This window comes from Microtus pennsylvanicus, chromosome 9 (assembly GCF_037038515.1).
Source record: "Microtus pennsylvanicus isolate mMicPen1 chromosome 9, mMicPen1.hap1, whole genome shotgun sequence".
NCBI classification, from domain to species: Eukaryota; Metazoa; Chordata; class Mammalia; order Rodentia; family Cricetidae; genus Microtus; species Microtus pennsylvanicus.
Genome location: NC_134587.1, coordinates 43,832,554 through 43,855,139, shown reverse-complemented (window position 1 = coordinate 43,855,139; position 22,586 = coordinate 43,832,554). Strand labels below are relative to the sequence as shown.

At 46.6% G+C, this 22,586-nt stretch overlaps 1 protein-coding gene across 1 annotated transcript in view; it reads right to left on the bottom strand.

The window, feature by feature from the left end:
• Window positions 1–22,586, bottom strand: part of Med27 (mediator complex subunit 27) — a 184,237-nt gene that overhangs the window by 116,005 nt on the left and 45,646 nt on the right. The window contains exon 3 of the mRNA XM_075985621.1: window positions 1,101–1,231. Within this exon, the coding sequence (XP_075841736.1) occupies window positions 1,101–1,231 (131 nt within the window). The remainder of the gene's footprint in view (window positions 1–1,100; window positions 1,232–22,586) is intronic.

The window sequence follows — 22,586 nt, the reverse complement described above, 5'->3', positions numbered from 1 at the left end:
AATGGAAAGATGCAGCTCACAGCCAAGGACAGGAGCAAAGGAGAGGGTAAAGAATGATGGTGTGGGAACCATCTGAATACACACAGTCTCTGGGAGTGTGCACACTGGGAGAGAACTACTAGCAAGGCCTCTCAGCACGCAGCTTGCCAGCCAAGTTGGTGAACCAACTGAGATGACAAACATTATACCAAGTAGAAAATAAGACATTCGTGGCCCCGCCCCCAAGTCTAGGGAAACAGCTCAGTGGAAAAGGACATCCTTGGCAGGCACAAGGCCCTGGGTCCAATCCCTCTGTAGACACTTGTGTTCATGTGTGCATGCACACACACAGAAATAGTACAAATGACAGTGTATGATTTTACTTAAATAAAGTTCACGGGCTGGAAAATTGTGGGGTTTTGTTGTTGCTGTTACAGATTTTTGTTTTGTTTTTGAGGCAGGATCTTACTATATAGCCCAAGGTAGTCTTAAACAGAGATCCTCCTGCTCCAGCTTCCCACGTGCTGGGACTCACAGGCACAGGCCACCACACCAGGCTAAAATGAACTGTTTGAAGAAGTGGGAAGAGTACTCAGCATAGGGTTAAAAGCAGCATGGGTACAGACTGGGACCTGAGGACTCTCCTAGGGTTCTGGAATTGGTAGCTACAGGGATGTCCACAGGAGAAGAAAAGCACCATGTGGTCTGCTGTTCTTATTATCCCTGCTAGTGAGGAAGCAAGAGCACACATGTTACTAGGAGAAGGCAGCAGCCAGTCCAGCTCAAATGCTACCCCAGCTTAAGCATGTACTCTGGGCCTGTGCTCACCAGAGTGCTCAGGCCAGCTCTACTAGTGTTCTGGCAGCTTCAGGACAGGGCTGAGGAAATAGTAAGATATAAGGCATCTAAAACTTCCAGCTGCAAAGTTACATGCTAGACACGACAACTAGGAACTGTGTTACAGCTGCTCCTTAGATAAGCTATGCTTTCTAGTCCTGCTAGCGTCCTTCAAAAGGAAGATGCTGTGTGGAAGAAAACAAAACCTTCCTACCAGCTCCAAAAGAGCACAAAGTAAAGTTCATGCAGGTGTAAATCCAGCTCCCCACAAACCCTTCACTCACTGAGGCGGTAGAACCAAAGTGGTTGGCTGGGCCTTCGGTCTCCTCTTGGCAGACACACCCATCTGATTTGCAGAGCGCTTCAAGGACTGTTGATTCAAAAGGCCAGATGCTAGACCTGCGTGGTACTGCAGCTGCAGAGACAAGAGGGAAAGAACAGCCCATCAGTACAGGGCAGCAGGCATTAGACTATCAATCCCAGGTCATTCTGTCGCAGTACACATTGTAAGCTATTTCAGCTACTGCTGCTAACACTATGTTGCAAGGAATTTATTTCTAAAGGGAGGATTAGATGAAGACAAAAAGAGGCAAAGTTGTTCTTCATGGCAATAATGCACCAATGAAAACGAACATAAGTAAGTGGTTAAAATATCAAAGGGCTCCACAGCACCACTGCACTGATGGAGAAAGGAAGTTATACTGTGAACCAAGAGACACTGCAGCAGGCATTTCTAAATACCAGCAGCACCGCGGAGATGTGTCTGTGGGAAGTCACCCAGGTGTTTCATGGGGTAGTCTGAAAGTCTGTGTCATGTTGCTAAGATGTGGGGAATCCTCCCAGCGACAAAGTTAGTTCAGGGAACTCTTGCTTGTAATGAAAACTATAAAACTGATCCAGGACTGCGGTTAAGCCAGGACCTCAACCCGGCTGGTCACACAGGCTAGAACCTTTCTCTGGAGTCACTTTTCCTGTTGGCGACGACAGTATCAGTTTCTGGATAAAAGTCAGCTCAGGACTCAATCTGCTAACAACCTATAAAACAGGCCCTAGCCCTGGAGGGAACGGCGGAGACAGTAATTTCATTTCCACTCACATGCCACCGAACAGTGAGGCAGAGGAAGCTGCATACATGACGTGGGCTCAGGGCCAGCAAGCATCCTTTGCTTTACTTCTGGACAAACTGCTGGGCTTGAGGTTACCTAAGAGATCATTTCACTCACTGTGGTATTTTTGTCTTCTCTGGAGGAGAAAAATAGTACTGCCTAGTTCTAACCCAAACAACTTAGAACAGAAACCACCTCCTAACTTTTAGTTTGTGTAAAGAACAATGCACACATTTTAAGAGACCAGCAATTCTCAACCTGGGGGTCAAACGGCCCTTTCATAAGGGTCGCCTAAGACCATTGGAAAATACAGATGTTTATATTACAATTCATAACAGTGGCAAAATTACTGTTATGAAGTAGCAATGAAAATAATTTTATGATGGGGGTCACCAAAATGAGGAACTGTGTTCAAGGGTTGCAGGAAAGGTTGAGAACCCCTGCTCTAGACACAGGCATAAATCTGTGTGACCAATACCCCACTCAAGACACAAAGACTCCCCAACACTGCAGAAAGCTCCTTGGTACCCCACTCAGACCCCCAACTTTGGCCATCCCAACATTTGGATTGAAAACAACTTCCCTGTCTCACACACTGCCAAATGAAGCACAGCTCTTGACATATGACAGTAACCTCCTTCTGCGTTTATAGTGTGGATTCTAAGAACTGTCGTCAATCTCTTCACAATAAAATTAGCCTTGACAGGTATCCCAATCCTGAACAGACATACACAAACACTCAGATGTGCAAATGCTAAGCTAAGAATCGGGACCAAGATCATTTCTAACAAACGATATGTTCTTCCTCTCCTCTCAAATGATGCAAGGTCTTTCGAATATATATTTAGAATTAACTAAACATACAAATAGTAACTCATTCTGAATCAATTTCTTCCCGATTGCTTCTCCAAGGCATGGATTTTCTTTGCTGAGTCAGCTGTATTACAGCTTGTGGTAATGAAATGGTGACCACCATATATAAAGGCCTGCACCAGGATGCAAAGGGCAATAATGCACTGAAAAACAAATAGCTTCACCTAATGTCACTGGGCTGCACGCAGAGAGAAAACAAAGACAATTGAAATGATCTGCTCCTGCAAGAGGCTGTAAAAGAGAAGCTAGCTACTCAGTGACCCAGTAAGGTGGAAATGGCTATGTTTGGAGCATCCATGTTGCTTCATCACAGACGCTTGATTTACCTGGTGGATCTGCCGGGGAGTCTATGGCCACACACACAGGACAAAGACAGATGGCCTTCATGATAAAGGTGGAGAGGAACATGGCTTGGCTCTAACAACTCATCTTAGACCAATGAATTTTGCTCAGATTTGGTTTTCTCCTACAGATTCCTTAAATGGGAAATCAATGGGAGCACAGGACAGCACAAGTTTGAAAGACAATGTTTCAAAACGTCAGCTGCTAGGGCTTCGATCTTCCCCAGCAGATCTGCAGTGAGAGCAATAAGCACAGGCTTTCTGGGATGCAGGGAGAGACAGCTTGGCAGGGCCCTCCTGGCCCAAGGAGCCCTCTCCTCTGCCTCTGGCTCTCCATCTTCTTTGTCCATGCAGTCTCAGCCGATCCAGCCCTGCTGACTCTTTTCAAGAACCCTGCTAACTGTGCAGAGTGGCAAGGGGATTTTGCCCACATGCATCGTTTGGATCATTTGCTAGAACAAACAAAAACCAAAACAGCAGAGCTGCATGCTGACTGCCCCTCGCAGTGGTCCTGTGAGCCTCTCCATCGTGGTGGCCCTCAGCACGCAGGGCAGCTCCACAGCACACGTAGGTGAAAGAACTTTCCTTCTTCCAAAACAAAACCTGCCCTTGCAAGCTGACTCATAATGATTAAGTGACATTTGTTAATCATATATAAGATCCCAGTTTCCAGGAACATGGCTCCAACTGTCAAGATCTATAAGGGGCTATTAAATATTAACTGAACCACCTTTATAATGGGCGAAAAGGTCAAAGTTAATAAAACTGACAGGCAGCTCCTGTCCAACTGGATTTATACATTATTTAAGCACCAAACACTTTATTCCATGGAACACTGTTTAGATCTGAAAAGACTCTTGGAAAATGCCTACCCAGCCTATGGTTCTGAAGCAGAAGGGGGCTCAGAGCGAATCCACATGCAACATTAGGAACATTCTGCCACAAAATGCTGCCATAAATTTTCAGTTATAGGTTCTGTAATGTTTTCCATAAAACATATTTCAATAAGCATACTCCCTTTCAAATGTCTGAGACACGTTAACAGCTCCGAGAAGCCACTTGTCAAAGTTCTAATGTGATGCCTCCATGCAGGGTCATCTCTCCACTAACACGGAGGAACATCAAAGAGGGAAGAAACGAAACAGCCTGGCCTCAACCCTTCCACACCCAACCACTGTGATGAGAGAGCTTATATTACACATGGGGTCTTCATGTACCATGGAACTCCAAGCCCCACAGACACGGCAGCTCAGTCTGCTATCTGGGGTTGAGGATACTCCAGCTAGGACTTCACCATGAGTTCATTTCAGCCTTCTACCTTCTACGAATGACCTAGGATCATTCTATCAGGTCTCAACTTAAAGCCCTGTCTAATCAATTGTATCTGCTAATCACCCCTATATCTGGGAAAATTTCAACAACTCATCATTATCTGAAGAAAAAGACCAATCGGAATGAGGGAAACCTTGATGGTAATTAATTGTAAATAATGCTGAGATTCACTGCCTGTGGAAGAAGCTCAGGAGAGGTCCAGGAGACTGGGCCTGTACAAGCATCCTCTGGAGAGATGCTCCTGGGCTTTACTGCCAGGAAGCCTGTGGCTGTGCACCCCACACCCTCTCCAGAAAAGCCAGGAGGGTACAACTCCAGCATGAAGGCAGTGAACCAATACCACCTCCCTAATATTTATACAACAGGCTCTCCATGAGGAGACAGAAACACACACCCCCAATTATGGCCCCACCAAAGTCCAACCTGAGAACCATGAGTTTATTGGGTGTAGAGAGCATAGGTGAGGGGTTCTTACAGAAGCATATGCAACCCCAAAGCAGCTGCACCTCTGAAGACTCTCACCCCAGCAGGTGATGATGACAGGCCTATAACCGTATAGGTGAAATCCCCCTTTCGGTTAACCTTCCATGCTGCATCAGCTCCCTAGATCATGATGCCATGTGCAATTAGGGTAGAATTATGTACAGTGGGCTGGGATGTGCAGGAGGGAGCAGCCAGAATTCCAGGTGAGGGTCCAGTGACTCTCCCCACCCTCTTTCAATGAGGAAATGTCAACAGCCTCTTGCAAGCAGTCGCAGCAGCTCTGGTCAAATCCAAGGCTATTACACTTGGAGTATAGCACTCCGTGAGCTTTACTCAACCTCTTCCTTGGGGTGGTCTAGGTCTCACAGAGCCTTCTTTAAGGGACCTAGATCACCGGAGTCAAAGTTCTGTGGGCTTGAGCATGTTCTGAATTACAAAGAGTAGCAATACTGAAAGGGTATTTTAACAAAGAAAAATGATTAAGACAGGATTTCATGACAAGTTTCTGGCCAATATCCAAGTGTTTAGAAAACTCAATGAGGGCTAGAGAGGTTAGGAGGCTCAGAGGTTAAGAGCACTGGCTGCTCTTCCAGAGGTCCTGAGTTCAATTCCAAGCAACCACATGGTGGCTCACAACCATCTGTAATGAGATCTGGTGCCCTTTTCTGTCATGCATGCATACATGCAGGCAGAGCATTGTATACATACTAAATTAATACACCTTTTAAAAAAATAGAAAAAAAAGAAAGAAAACCCAGTGAGCCTTCAGGTTAGTTCTCTGCATGCTTGAATCTTCCCTGCTGCTCTGATGGCTTCTACCGTCTCCAAAATAAGGAAAATGCTTTGCAGTGGACCAAGAATGAGAAGGAAATACCTTGGTCTGCCCAAGTTCAATGCACTAATTAAGCCAAGGCCCTTGGGGTCCAAGGCCACAGCATTTTTCCATGTCCAGCATCTTTCTACCGTGCCATATGGCCTGAAGCCTACATTAAGAGAATATGACATTCAAAAAAAAATCTGAAAACTTAAAGCCAAATCAATCAAGCTTTGATTTTATTTCCCTCTCAAGGATTCACCCAATCTTTAAACAGAGAGGCTAACACTTGGCCTGCTGGGAGGATTTATTCACTTCACAAATCATTTACCTGGATGATGCTAAGACGAGCAAACATATAAGCACATCAGTAATCAAACCCTGCAGAATGGGCTAGGCTAGGACTAAGCTCTAACAGTGTAACTAGCCTAGACAAGAGACCCTAAGGCACAGGCAGACAGACAGGAGGACAGGGAGCCTCACAGTCCCCTCTGGCCCTTCCCCAAGCACACAATTGTTATTATCCTGGGATTTGGACTCAGGAAAGGCAGTCTTGTTTCTTGGTTCAAGAGCATGGTTCTCACCCAGGAAACGTTTCTCGAAGGAGTAGTATGTATGCTGTTGGTTCCCCCAGACTGCCCATGTCCAGGACCACTCACTATACAAAGGGGCTGCTTGCTTTTCTGTCAGTGGACAAGCAGATGGGCCACTCAGTGAGATGACTATGGCCTGGCCTGGCCTGGCACTGTTGCTAGCCTGGAAATCAGACACTGCTCTTACTAAAGACTTGAGACTTGAGGAGAAAGAAAGAGTCCTTGCTGTATTTCACAGACATCACTAGCCCAAAGGTGCATCAACAACAAATGAACGAACGAATGAATGAATAAGTCTCTCCAAGTAACGAACACACCAAACCCAGAGCCGAAATCTAAATTTATAGATCCACTGTCCCCCTGAGTCAAATGCCATCTTACACACTGCGACACATGCCTGCAACATGGGTGAACACAGACGCACTGTCCCCCTGAGTCAGATGCCACTTCACACACTGGGACACATGCCTGCAACATGGGTGAACAGAGCTAATTTGAGATTTTCATACAGTCGTATTTCCCCAAACCATTAAATTTCAACTGGAACTGAAAGCCAGGAATACTTCATCACAGCGCTGAGTAGCAAAGACCTTTGGCCCTCATTACTGCAGCAGCTTAGCTTCCTGCTAATGAGACAGCGCAGCATCTCTGTGAAGCTCAGCTCCTTCTGAGCCCAACTCTAGGCAGAGAGCGGGAAGCTTGCCTGGCATTGTCTGCACCAAAGAAAACAACTACAGAAAAACACCATAAATCTAATTGTTCTGCTTGGGCTTCAATCTAAATATCAGACAATGGCATTAGCGTCAGCTGCCCTTTTATCTCGTGGCACTCCTTTCAAACAGCCGATGGTTTTTAAGCCATTGAGTTGAGCTTTTATAGGTAAATAATCTTTTTACTTGGTCAAAACAGCATCAATAAACCATAAGAATGAGGCCTCCAATTTACTTGCCTATTTGTTCTCCAGCGGGCAGCTGGGACTCAGGCCCTCCAATTACTCCTGAAGCAGGGCTGTGCTTCCTGCTCAACTGTGGCACTGTACATGACGTGCTAACTGCCATGTGGGTTTCTTCCCGATGTATTAACGCATGGACCTGCTCTACTAGTGCTTCCTGGAGTTCGCACCTTTATTAATAGGCCATTCTCCCCACCTGCTCCTATTCACACCACAGCTGTATGCATGCAATCACACGTCAAAATGTCAATCAGCGAGGGGAGAAATCACTCATGTAGTTGAGCATTCACAGGAACAAAACAAACTGAACACAGCTAAACTGAAGGTAGAGCCATCACGGGGATAACATTTGTACAGGAAGGCAGGAGGCAGTCAGGCAAAAAAGGGAAGATAAGCAGACTTCTAAATAAAAATGGACAAGGAAGGTAGGACAAGGTGTCTCCCTGCGTGTCACACCAGGCTTTCATCCCAGGAGCCACACAGGGGTCACAAAGAGTGAATGGGCTGATGTTTTTGTCACTCTAGTCTACTTCAGTACCAGGAAGTAATGACCTTAGATGAAGACTGACATTAGATGAGGTTAAAGTGAAACCCTGGGAAAGGACTACTGCTTAGACAAGAATACATCACGAAAGAGGCCAGCAGCACACAAAAGAGAATGTCCTCACTGAACACCTGACTGTGGGGACTTTGATCTTGGACCCTGCAGCTTCTAAAGCCGTAAGAAACATGTTGTCTAGGACATTATTGCACTATAGTTTATGACAGCAGCTTGAACTACAATGACATAGCATCACTTGAGATGCAACCAGGAAGCAGAAATAGAACCAAAGCAACATTGACAGTGCCAAATCGAGAATATTACACAGGGGACAAAAGTGAGATGGTACCCTCCAAAGAGCAGCATGATGGACCTGTGTGTCTGTAATCCTCTCGGAAGAATAGCTTGGTGGGCCTGTGTGCCCGTGGGCCTCTCAGAGGAGCAGTATGGTGGGCCTGTGTGCCCGTGGGCCTCTCGGAGGAGCAGTATGGTGGGCCTGTGTGCCCGTGGGCCTCTCAGAGGAGCAGTATGGTGGGCCTGTGTGCCCGTGGGCCTCTCGGAGGAGCAGTATGGTGGGCCTGTGTGCCCGTGGGCCTCTCAGAGGAGCAGTATGGTGGGCCTGTGTGCCCGTGGGCCTCTCGGAGGAGGAAGTCCATTATGTCAGCAGCTATGCTTACACTACCCCAGAAGAGCGACCTGTTTATATCCAACACTCCTGTACCCAGTAAACCACAATGTACACTTCCCTTTCCTTGTTACTGACCAATGATAAAAGCAGTTGGGAAGAATGAAGCACCTAGAATTACTTCTGTGCTGCCAGAAATCAAAGTTCTGGTTTCTGATCAACAGTCTACAAAGCAAGGCTAGAGTTATGCCTATGGTTCCTTCATCACTGAAACGCTATGATAGTATAAAGATTTCTCTGGCTGACAAGATGGTTTGTCAAGTAAAGGTACCTTCCACCAAACCTGATGACCTGAGTTGATCCCTGAAACCCACATGGTAAAAGGAAAAGAAGTGACTCTTGCAACCTGTTCTCTGACCTTCACACACACACACACACACACACACACACACACACACATGCACACGCACACGCACACACAAATAAAACAATAACAACAAATAGCCCCCTATTAAAAAAAAATCTGAGTATGGCTTCCTACTGCAAAAATCCATGCTTGCGAATTTAAGTCCACTTGTGACGGAACCATTTCACTGCTCTTCAAGTCTACAGTTCAAGTTAGTTGGGGGCTGGGTTACTTGACAGGTACTCCAGTGCAAACTGACAGATGGAAGTTCGACTGAGAAATGAGTAAAATGGGAACCAGCGCACCTCTGGATCCCAGTCCCAGACACTAAGCCTCAGTACTGGCTGTCTGACAAGTTCTATAAAGTAGGAAACATGAGTTCTAAAAGATTACCAATCTAATGAAAATAAGGGTGTGATTAGATCATTATAGATTTCTCCTCTCACAGGTAGCCAGAGAAGGGATGGCTCCCTGGGAGAGAAAAATGAGTCTTCTACAGCTGCTGCTGCGTTTGTACTTTGCTGTGGAAATTATTAAACTCTCCTAGCTTCCCGGTCGTGAATTCTGAGGTAAGTGCCAATTCAGTACCATGACTGGCAATTCCCCTGCTCTCCCCACCTTCCCCATTAACCAGTATTCTACTGGGGAGGCAAATGGCTGCCAGCCTACCTTCTCCAGCCTTTGTTTACCAGAGGAAGAATGTGGGGGGAAGGGGCAGGGCTGTGCAGAGAAAACACACATGAGCTGGGGTGCAGCTCAGTGTTACAATGTTACAGCATGTGCTTACCATGCATGATGCCCTGGATTCAACCACAGTACATGGGGGCAGGAGGATACGGATGGAAAAAAGAAGGAGCCAGAAAACCACTGGTTTGTAAAGACCTATGTCAGAACAGGCAGCGAGCAAGAGTGGAAGGAAAGCTAGACAGATCCTTAGTTTGGAGGCCTGCAAGACCTCCAAAAGCACCTTTTTATTGATCCTTTTGATAGCTGCACCGTCTCTTCAAGGTAGAGGAATCATGGCTAGTGGCCGGGGTTATGAGTAGGCAGTGGTCCAACAGCAAAGGCAGAGCTTGGCAATGTGGCCCAATGAGAAGGAGACAGAGCCCGACAGTCAAGGATCCTGAGTTTCTCCTTCAACATGTATTTATCAGCCCACTGTAAACAGCAATGTTCATCTAGAGGGATCAAGAGTTGTCTTTATGTCGACTGAACCACGCGTGACCCATGTAGGTAGGTAGACTTCACAGTTTCCTACTTCAAAGTTCTGTGGAAAGTGGCAGTGCCGAGGAAGGAGGCCAGGAAAGTCGAAGGATGAAGTGGTATGACGTGGACAGAATCTCAAGCCCGGCACATTGCAGACGGGGAGAGACCAGAGCTGCTCTCCATATCCATTCTTAGCTCTGCAAAGAGACCAGAGCTGTCCAATCCCACTGAGAGCTGAGCACTTTCAGTCAAGTACTGTCACCCTAACCACAGTGGATAACAAACTGGGAGGATGGGGGAAAGGAGAAGATGCACCTGCTAGCTGTACTAAGAAGGAAATACAACTTAGAATTCTCCTCACGCTGTGGAGGAAGACAGTCTGGTGGGCAGAGACAACCCCTGGCCCATCTTGAGTGAACCTCTCACTAACAAGAAGGATGACTATGCGGGGCCTCAGACACACTGGAACACACTAAATGAAAGACAACCTGAGGATCAGGTAGGAATCACCTTCTAATAGACTGTCCAGACTGTTCTTTTTAATCTGCATTCAACCTAAATGCCTGGCATGTTAGCTCAGCCTTGATGTGTTAAGCCACCAAGCTAGGAGGCACAAATCTCTCTGCACAAATGTCCTCTGCACTTCTGTCTGGTGGGGTCAGACCAGAGTCTCCTTCCACACAGCCCTCCCACAGGACCACTTTCTTTGTGGGACTGCTGAGGGTTCTCGCTGGCTTCGGTTTGGGTTTGGTTTGGTGGTGCCCAGGGCCGAACCAGGGCCTGTGTGTGTGGCTGGCAAGTGAGTGCTGCAGCGCTGAGTGGTGGGCCAGGATCGCTGCCGTCTACACAGAAGGAACAGGAGCAGACAGCTGTCAGCCGAGGTGCTGGAACCTTCCCACACAGAACACAGGGCTGTCATTTTTTTTTTCTTTTCACCCTTGGAAGCAAAAATAGCCAAGCAGTAGAGATGGTTTTGGATCAAAACAAGCAACAGATCAGAGTGAATATCCTATTGACCAGTCAATAGGATCCAGGCAGAGAACAATTTTTAGATTCTGAGAATGTGGGTGTGTAGTCATCTGTCCTGATACATGCCAGAGGCCCTCTACAGCCTGTGCCTTGTGACCACAGGTTCATCAGTTCATTCCCCAAAGCCTCGTCTCAACACTGCTCAGCTGCTCTAGAAGAAATCTGGGCCTCATCCTCAGGTCCTCATAGTTGGTGAGTGGTAAGCACATATAGAGGGCCGAGCACAGGGCTGGCATTGAGTATATACCTGAAATATGTTAACCAAGGTTGCTACTGACGGCTGAGGTTGCTGGGCTGCTACCAACAAGACTTCCAGAACGAGCCAATGACTGAAGGCTTGCTTCAGACAAAAGAAGTTAGAGGACCCAGATGAGTTCTGGGCCTTGGGGAAACCAAGTACACAGAAGAGCTAGGTTGGGACCAAGGTCAGCCCCTGATGCAAGGGCCCTTTTCTCTCTCATCTGCCTTTTCTTCTCCCTCCCTCCCTGTTTTCCCTTTTCCTTCCCTTCCTATTCTCTTATTCCTCCCTCCCCTCCACATCCCTCCCCTCCACATCCCTCCCCCTCTCCCTCCTTACTAGAGAGGACTTGATGCATGCTAGGCAGGCACAATACCAATGGTCCACAGGCCGAGCCCAAGGAGAAGAGTTTGTATGAATGACCACCTCCTCTGAAGATGTGCTGCAGCATATTCAAACCATCCAATCCAAGCTGCTGTGAGGAAACAACCAAGCAACTGAGCCACACAGGAGCAGCAGTCTGGCGCCAGGGGGTATCCATGAGGGATGATCAAGAGTAGGCTACACCTGTGCCCACCCAGAGGCAGGGCTAAGAAGATAAGAACAGGCAGCTGGGGTTGCACCACTAGTGTCCTTTCACCCTCAATACCAAAATGGATGGGCTGCGTTTAAAGGGGCAGCTGAGCAGGGCAGGGCTTGCTCACGCCCGTTCAGACCCCCTACCTTGCTTTCCAGAAACTATTACGCATGACAGCATGGAGAACGCCAACCATGTCCTGCTGGCTCTGCACAGGGGCCTGTGTGGATGTCCAACAACAACATGCTGAGAATAGGCTAGATGTGGCTTTTAGGTCAAGATCGGCCTCGAGTGTAAGCCCCTAAGAGCAGAGATTTCCCCAGCCTAGGACAGAAGCTAGCCTGTGGTAAAAAGGCTAACATTAGCAGGTACACAGGCTTGTTAGTCAGACTGTACCACCTTGAAAAGATACCTGAGAAAACAGGGGCAGGGAGGAAAGGCTGCGTCTGCTCATGGTGAGTGGTGAGCCAGCTCCACACGGCGGGCCTGAAGTGAGGGAGGCAGAGCGCTGTCCTAGCAGGAGCATGGGGAAAAGACTGTCATGGGGTGGAGGGCAGGGGACAAGATACATCTTTCTCAGGGATACCCACCGTGACCTCCTTTAATTGGGCCACTCCCCCTGCCCTACTCCACCCCAGAAATGCTGTCACACTATGAATCTACCACAAGATTAATCCACTGACTAGCGCAATAGCCTGGCCCTATACATGGACCTTTAGGGGCATTTCCCACCTGGAGGATAACCAGGGCTCGCTGTGAGCTAGGGACTCATACAATCTGCTTAACTTACGATCTGCATAATGACCTTGTAGAGCAGGTGTACCTCTATGTTGGTGTGGGAAAACTGAGGCACAGAAACGGTAGGGCGAAGCCTGGAATCTGAATAGCCTGGCTTCAGAGCACCTCTTCTAGAACCACTACACTCACCCTGCCATCAAGAACTCAGGAATCTATAGAGTGAGCAAGTGCTCAGCTAGTGGGAGAGAGCAGGAACAGATGTGAAATAAACTTATGACTGCTGAGAAACACGTTGATTTGTCAGTGAGGTTCTCACGAAGGGTGGGGATGGGTGGGGGTCAGATCTAATGGCCCCGTTACTCGGTAAGTTGGTTAGGTCAGTTCAGGTTTCAAGGATCAGCCACACTCAGGTGGCCCTTTTGTTAAGTGTTTATCGTGAGAGAAAGAGACAGCAGAAGAGGCATCAACAACCAGGCCTCTTGGAAGATGGAACCATGGCTCACCACAGCCTAGCAAACTGTCCCTGCTGGCCCTAGAGTTCCAATCCATTGGCTGCTTTTTCAGCTCTAGAACAGCCAACCACCTTGGACTTGCATTCATTCTTCCAGAACTCTCCCTGCTGCTGCTGAGGGAGTGCTTGAGCTGGTATACACACACCTTTCACCCACTCGCTGCCTTCTGCTGTCTCACACCCAGAACAGAGGACAGGACAGGACGCTGCCAGCACAGAGCCAGGATTCCTTCTCACAATATGAAAATGCATGAAAGTCCTCAAAGTCAAAAGCTTCCTCATCAATGTAGGCGCGAAGCTCGTGTAGCAGCAAAGCCTGCCATGAACTGCTGTGAATCTATTTAAATCTTAATCTATCTCACTTACTGTGAAGAGGCAGGCATTTCTACAGCACAATATCTGATTACAAGGTATTATCCTGGATCCTGCTGGAGAAATTAGTGTAATGTGTGGTATATCAACACGCTACCTTTCTATAACATCAAATTCTAAGATCCAAACACATTTAGACTCCCATACTTTGGAGAGGGAGCTGGACCTTGTGCCATGCTGTGGGGAGTGGGTGTGCTACACATAGTACCCCTGCCAGCCTGCTTCATTAGCATCAAGACCACCCACATGGCGCTGATTCCCCAATGCAGATTCCAGGGCTCCACCTCAAATTTGCTAGAAGAGAATTTCTATGAGATGCCCGCCCTGGAGTTCACATCAATATCAATACATGGCTCTCAGGCACACTAAAACCCGAGAGCCATCATGGAACAATCTTAGGAAATATTAATGGATTCACTGATTAGCTCAGTATCTCCCTGGAAATCATCAAAAATAAGCAACTGAGCTGGAGAGATGGCTGAGCCAGGAAAGGAGCTTGCTGCCTAGCCTGATGACTAGAATGTGACCCTTGAGAGAACTGACCCCCATTAGTTGTCCCCTGACCTCCACCTGTGAACCAGGGTGTGTGCTCACATGTTCCAGGGTGCACATGTCCAAATGAACAAAGGCAGCAAGAATTTAATGTGCGACAGAGCTTCCCTTGGACAAATCTCAATGAGCTCTCGAGTTGCAGTTCCCCCCGACTCACAACAGGATCCAGGGGTACAGAAGCTGATGGGACATGCTTCCAGGATGGAGAGGCATCTACCCCTGCAGTCAGCATCCCGTCTCCATGCTGTCACTAGGAACAAATGGAGACAGCTTTGGGATTCCTGCCTCCCTACCCAGGGCTCGGCTACACATGACTAAGCAAATACAGACATGCATTGCAGGAGTCTTCAAATAGTTAAATTTTCAATCTTTATAAAAAAGAAAATCCATCAGATGTGATTGATAAGTGTACTTTTTAAAACTAAAGGTAGAAAAAAAAGTGAAGATTGGCAACATTTTCCCCCATATAATTTGCTTTCTTTGCCTTTTTCTACAGCACTGCACATAAATCAAAGAAATGTTAAAGAGGCCCATATATCACCAACTGGCATTTCAAAACTATTTACAAAGTCTTTAACAGACACAGGACAGAGTCCAGAAAACCAGGACCAGGGACGCTGAAATTCATGGAGAAAATTAACTCAAACACTGACAGAGTTAATTAAGTTTACAAATAATTCTCCAACGAGCAAATTATGATATTTAATAAGTCCTGCCTTGATACAGCAGGGTTATAAAATGCAGAGGGGATGGGGAGACAGACAAGTCGACAAGAGTTTTCCAAACAAGAATAATGTATATTTGAGTAAGCTGCCTTTCAATGATTAAGCACAGAAATCTGGGAACAAGGCAGGGGAAATGATGTTTTAATAAGGTCTGAGATAGGCTGGTGAGCCGCATTTTACATTCTCTTGCACAGCGGTGGAGATACAGCAGGAGCAAGGTGCAAACTGGGACTCGAGATGCACAGGCCAATACCAATAAACTGGCTGACCAAGGAGAGGACGGGGCAGAGAAAGGTTGGCTGCCATGGCCATATCCCACACGGATAGGACATCATTTCCCAAAGGCAGGTGACAGATCAAATTCATGGTTTGTGTTCTGGTTTCCAAAGACAGGGGAGAGGTACGCAAAGGAACCTATCTTCTGTCTTATTGGAAATAGCACAAGGGTGTGTGTGTCAGGGGGACACCATACAGAAAAGCAGACCCAAGTGCACAGGCTAAGTGTCACACTATCCCTAGCCCCACACAGGAGAGTGGCTCTAAAAAGTCTGTTTTCTTTGTAAAGCTCGGCTTCCAGGGAGGGCTCCATTACCTACCATGTGCCTTTCTGTCCTCAACTGCTACAGCCCAGAAGAGTGAACTGCCAACAGCCAAGGCAGCAAGATGGACTGCTGTGAGATAAGGCTAGCCCTTGGGGAAAGGCAGGAGAGAAGGCCTTCCTCCTCTGGATCACCCTTCTTCACCTCTCCCTCCTGTATAACAACACACTGGGACCATCTGTATCATCTCAGCTGGGAAGCCCAAATACATTTACTATTCTACTTCATTCAAATCAGCAATGTGAAAGGCCCAGAGACCGTCCTTCATGGAACACACAGGCACACCGACACAAAGCACAGTGTCTCAAATGGGAGTCAGGGCTTCTTGGGTGGACATGGTGGAGAGCAGCATGTTCAACAGCACTGCTTCCCTGCGTTGCTGAAATGATGGTGAACAAATGAACACAAGGGTCAATCCAAAAGGACAAAGCAAACAGAATCTGAGATGACAGAAAAGCTGGAGGATGACAGTCAGCCTTCTGTCTCTATAACAAAATATCCGGAACAATCAACATAATGGTTTATTTGGGATCATGGTTTCATGGGCCATCAGTGGCTGCCCTCCATTGCTAATGATGTGAGGTAAGACACAGTAACATGGTAGTGGGGTGAATGGCCAACGAGGCAGCTCACCTCACGGCAGCCAAGGTAGTTATGAGGCAAAGAGCTAGAAAGAGTAAAAAGAAGCTTTCTGATAGTTACACTCAGACTAGCGCTGCTCTCAGCCTTGGTCACAGAAGCTGCTTGAGTGGAGATGGTTAATGCAGAGATATTATTTGTCAGTGCTGAGAATAAGTGACAGTTGAGTGTTCGGCCCTGAATGGGATGTCTATTTCACCCCCTTTGATGGCCCAGGACACACTGCAGAAGAGGGGATAGAGAGACATGTCACACTCACTGCTGCTATCTATCATTGCTATCATCAACACACAGCACAGCAGCTGTGGCTACACACACACACACACACACACACACACGCGCACGCACACAGAGGCAGGGGAAGAAGGTCATCAGCAGGAGTGAGAGGACAATCAAGGTGAATATGATCACAATGCATTGTGTACACACATGAAATTGTCAGAAATAAAGAGAAGGGGTAGAAAGGGCCAGAGACAAGACAAGCCTCCAAGACCATACCTACAAGGACCAAGTCCATTCATCTGGGCCCCATATCCTGTTTCTGTCATCTCTCAATAGCCCATCAAATCATAAATGTATCGGTAGATTGATCTGTCAATGAGGTCCAAATCTTCATGATCTGTTTGCTTCCTAAAAGACTCACCTCTGTACATGGCTGCACTGGGGACCAAGCCTTCAACACATGAGCCCTCAGGGGACAGTCCAGCAGACAGGAAGCAGATGCATGGCCAACACTTGGCAGAGAGAAGCTCACTGCAATCCTGCACACAGTGAGCTGGTGGAGGGTGGAAGAGTTAAAGGCCAGGGAGCTGAATGGCACGCAGATCTCTAAACACTGAGAGGAGGAAGAGGTCTGGAAGGTGAGTTTAGGGTAGGGATAGAACAGGTGGACTGCTTAAATCACTCCTGAAACCCAAATCCCTGCTCCTAGACACTAATCTGGAGAGGCTAATCCAGAGTGTCTCGGGACACTACATGGCTCGGTCACCAACAGGGCTCCATGTAACATGTAGACTGACATCCATTAAAGCCAAGCCATGGGGGAATTGATGTGTGGGAGTTAAACCCCCATTTTCCACAGTGGAGTCTACACAGCATCTGAGATATCTAGGCAAACTACTCAGAGACGCACAAGCAAAAATCAAAAGGAAAGAGCTAAGAGCTTTAAAAAAAATTAAGGCGTTTCTGCTGAAAAGTCACATGGGAGAGTTGGACAAGGGACCTGTGCATCTGTGAAATCTTGCAGTATTATTTTCCTTTTAAACTGCACAACTGTATTCAGTGAAAACAAAAATTATATTGGGAGGAGTGGACCCAGAGCAGCAAAGCGGGTCCTAAGCATCCCCCCCCCCCACACACACACACACTACAAAATGAGTCCAAGCACCTGGCGACGATTAGTTTACTATAGTAACACTTCATTTGATCTCTCTCAGGCGTTACTGCCTCAGTTGAAGGCTTTTACAATAGCAGATGCCTTCCCTCCCACACATCAATTAGTCTGCAAATTCACTCAGGTTGTGAGATAATGAGGCACTGAAAGCCTTCTTCTCTAGCAGGAGGGAGAGCTGGATGCTCCATCAGATGTGGACGGGTGGGTGCAGCACTGAGCTTCCGGGTGCTCTGAGGAACTGGGCACAAGTGAAGAACTCTCTGGGTGCCCCAGTCCGAGGCCCTTCCCCCAGCTGCAAATAAAGATGAGAAATGATGGAAAATTCTTGAAACACATGAGATGTCTTATGCCTCCATGGAAAAACATCAGCTTTAGGCTTCTTTTTATAGGCTCGTATCTGATGCTTGTTGAAACTTTTTGAAAAGAAAGAATGTGGCCTCAGAATTCAGCTTAGGTGAAATCTGGCAAGCTGCTGATCAAGCCTACACATCTGAGATTTTTTTCTTCATTCTGAAAGAGCTGAACCAAAGTAACCAATGTTGTTTCAAAACACAGTAGTCAAGAGTCATGCCACATGTGCCCTGCCAAAGATCTGTCTTTTTTTTCACTTGGATCTTTTTTTACCAACTAAATGAGAAGATGAACATAAGACAGGCTTTTGTGCCTCAATATGCCTAATGCCATTTTATGACACAACATGCTGGCAACACAGGTCTTCCTCGCCACACAAGCAGTGCATGCTCTCAGGAGGCCCTGGCCCCTCTGGCACATGGTCCATCTCATGGTCCCTTAGGAAGGGGCTCTTCTCCACCCCACTGTAGTAGATGCCCGCCTGTGAGTAAGCACTTCCGAAGGCCTCCTGCTTGGAGAATCCGCCTTCCCAACAAATTAAATAGGCGCCTACAACAGCCTGCCAGTGAACAACAACATATTTTCTTCCTCAAAACTGGTTGAGGCCAGAAGTAAAATCTCACTCAAACATTTTTCATTCCCCACCAGGCAAAGGGAGCCTCAGGCTCCCAAACGCACGTCTATTAAGCATGCCTGCCATGGGCTCTGGATCTTGAAGACAACAATTTCTTTACACAATTATGAAAGCAATCCGAAGTTCCCCTGACATTTTCTGACCCAGCATTGTCTGTAAAGGGCACAGGTTAACAATGTTTAAGGAAAGATCACATACGATATATAAATCATGAAGGTCCCCAAGGCACTGTGGTCTGGGGCCATCAGCGAGGACACACTAGCTCTCCTTTTCACTGCACGCCACACATCCACGGGCTCAGAAAACCACTCAAATGCCAACAAAGACAGTTTGTGTCTACAATCATTTGACATTTTTTTCCTAAGGAAATTTAAACTCAAAAAAAGTTGAGTAAATTTAGAGTCTTGTGAAGTGCCACCCGCCTCCTCTTCTCCTCCCCTAAAAAGGGCAAGAAAATTCATCATCAAAGGTTGCCCCTGCGGAATGTCATCAGAGCGTGGTATTTCCACGCACGGATTTGTGTACACAAATCTCCAACTGTGCCAAGCTCTCCACATCGCCCTCACAGGCGGGAGCGGGAGCCTGGGCAAGGGGACAGCTGCTTGCCCTAGCAGTTTTGTGGTGTTTTCCCTTCACTTTTGTCATATAACCCAGGTGCCTGGTGTTCTGGGTAATCCTCTGGCTCCGCTCGGCACACAGAGAAGAGAGAGGAGGACTTTTCTTTCCTTGCTCAACTATCCTAACTCCAGAACACAAGGACATTCACCGCTGCTGATTAAAAAGGCACTATTTTTATTTCAGAACTTAAACCACAGCACATTTCCTCCTTTAAAATTTTTATGGCATCCACACTTTCAATTTGAGACTTTTCATTCATGGTAGGTGAGCCTCTTATGTTCTATATTAAATGCAAGGCATGTGTGATCAGTACTATTAATAATATAACAGTGCCAATCTCAGAAGCAGCACACAGCTCCAGCATGCAGCCCCACGTGAATAGACATGAAATCATGAGTACCGCTGTAACCTTTATTAAATATATGGGAATAGAGGATGCAGCTTACTGCCCTGCCCGCCCCAAGCTCAAGATCAGGAGGAAGTTTCCCTTTCTTTCCCCAAGGTACAATGTGTCATTAGTTCTCATAAATATAAACAGACCTGAGGCAGAAACAGGTGAATACCTTTATTAGAATCGGGGGGAAACACAGAAGAGCTTAAGTATTTGGGAGCACAGCAAGATTGCAAATTCATCAAAGCACATCAGACACAGGAATTTAAGGTCGCCAAGGTTACCTGTGATGGCAGAAAAACAAACTGGTTTTCACCTTACAGGAACTGTTTTCTTCACAAGCCCCGCCCTTGCCTTTGATGCCACCCCTGTATTCTTGCCAAGGACAAGGGGCAACTTGGAAAATGTTCTCTAAAGATGTATGCAGGGATGTCACAAGGCCCACCTACTGCTAGTCAGAAAGAAAACTCTAAACAGCATCTGATAGGGAACTGAAGCTCAGAATGACAGCTTGGCTTTGTAGACATGTTACTTAGCCACTTAACTATACCTCATGTGTTCCCAGCAATGTCATGGACTAAACTTAGAAACAATCCCCTGTTGGCACAAAGCAGATTTAAGGAGAAACTTAAATGACAATGCATTGGCTTCTCTCCTCTCCTGCTAGGCACAGGCCAATGAGATAAAGACTCAAGGTAGGTAGGCCTCTGTTAGAACATCAAACACATCAAACTGTCATAGGTAGAAGTGGGCTCTGTCTGTGCTGAGATGTCAACTCTAAAAATGATCTGTGATGGTGGCCCAGTTCATCCAGTGCAATACATTGTGGTGTGCATGCACACATACACAGTTACACACTCATCTCAGGAGAGAAGTATATGACCAGAAATGGTGTACCGAGACAGCTGGCTCAGAGTGCAATTAGCGGCACTGACACGCTGGGGTAACCAACAGCTGTCTAACTAAACTTAAGACTTGTGCAGTAAGAGGAACTCATGGCTGGTACTGTGTGACTAGTGAGGTCACAGAATTCGTGGAGACCCTACTACTGCCACTTTCCTAGATCTGATTTTAAGTGCTGACCCCATAATTCATCAAAGAAGCTTGTCTGCAACAGATGGAGACCGTTTCAGAAAACCACTATTGGTAAAATGCAGAGAAAACTGACCAGTGGTTGTCCAGCCCCCGCTGACACATTTGTAGCACAACCCATATACCTAAGACTCAGGGAAGACTGTGGCAGAGAGGAAGAAAGATTTTAAGAACCAGAGGACCAGGACATTTGCTATGAGATTGTGTCTTCTGAAAAGGACATAGAGCATCACCCATGAAGTCTTAACAATATAGTTGCCTAAACAAGACCTGCACAATGACAACACCAGTGGGCACGCCAACATGGGTCAGTCAGGAATCTAAGAAGCTCAACCCCTAGATGAAATGCTACAGGCAATTAATGGACTACTGAGGGAGGGAGAACCTGCCTTCTCCAGGGATAAGCTCTCTAATTTGTTTTCTAACCAGGTAGCAAAAATAATTAAAGAAACTAATAGAGATAATACATGAAAGCAAAAGGAGGGCTTGGAGGTAGAGAAGGGAGAGCAGTGGAGGGAAGTAGGATATGGTAAGAGGTGATTAAAGATGAAGTATATTACAGACATGCATGAAATGTCATAATAAAACCCATTACTTTGTATAATTAATAAATGCTAATAAAAAGAACAAGGAAAAAGAGACTAACTTGTCCATCTAACTTGTGAAACAACAACAATCATAACACAACTCAAGCGTCTGCTACACTAGGCCATTAATAATGCCTTTGCAATCCATGAGAAGGTATCCTGACAATCCCATTGCACCCATACAGAAGAGGCCAAGACAAGATGTCACCTGTCCAAAGTCACACCACTGACAGCAAGCTCACAACCCTTAAACCAGTGGTTCTCAACCTGTGAGCCACAACCCCTTTGGGGTCACATATCAGATATCCTACATATCAGATATTTACATTATGATTCATAACAGTAGCAAAATTACAGTTATGAAGTAGCAATGGAATAATTTTATGGTTGGATCACCACAACATGAAAACTGTATTAAAGGGTCACAGCATTAGGAAGGTTGAGAAGCACTGAAATGCCTCGTTACAGATGTGTATTGCTGCCAACTAGACCTTTTCACTCGCTCAGGGATGAAGCATAGCACATACTTAATTTCATATATAAATGTTAGAACATCATTAGTAAATCCATACTAGGGATCTAACATCTTAACATCTGGCCCTGCTCTGAGAGCAGTGCTAAGAATAAGCTCCAAAGGCAAGAGGACTCCCACCTCATGGTAGCACATTACTGAACAGGAAAGAGATAACAGTAAATAAAAGGAAAAGTAAACTGTGGAGTGGGTAACAAGGCACACAGAGAAAATATTGCAGGGACCCCAATGGGGGAGACAGCAAGTCAACTACTGCCATTTGGAGGAGTTCCTACAGAGCTGCCAATGATCACAAAGCTGAAGGATGCAGTGGTACCTCAGAGGAATCCAAGGAACAAGGACAGAATGGGATGAGATACAGGGCATTCCATCACACCTGCAATATACCTTACTGGCAAAACCTCCCAAGATCCCAGAGTATGAACCCTCTCATTGGGGCATCTACACATTATCCTGACCTGATTCTCTTCCTTTGGGTAAATGGGCCTAATGGATCCCAAGCATGGAGCTCAGCCTTCTCCAGTTCAGTTTACACACCCATCACCTGAGAGGAGTGCTCCCTTGCACGCTTCCCACTGTACGCAGGTCCCTGGCTTGGCTATCCACAGAAGGATGATCATGTGTGTTTATGCTCATCCTTTAGATAACCTAAGACCCATGAAGACAACTGTGAGAAGCGTGAGGTAAAAAAAGATGGGCCTCTGCAGACAGGCAACATCTGAAAGGCCAGAGGGAAATGGCCACCATACAGGAAGTGCAGTGGCCCTTGGCTGGAAATCCTTCCTCTGAATGTGCCAGGGTCTGAGCAACAGCTTCCATCCCAGAGTCTTCAGTGTAGCAAGTCAGCAAACATGAAAGGTGGGAGTTAGCTTGAACTCTCTCCCATGAAGAACTGACTGTGGTATGCCCAAAAGTGGGCC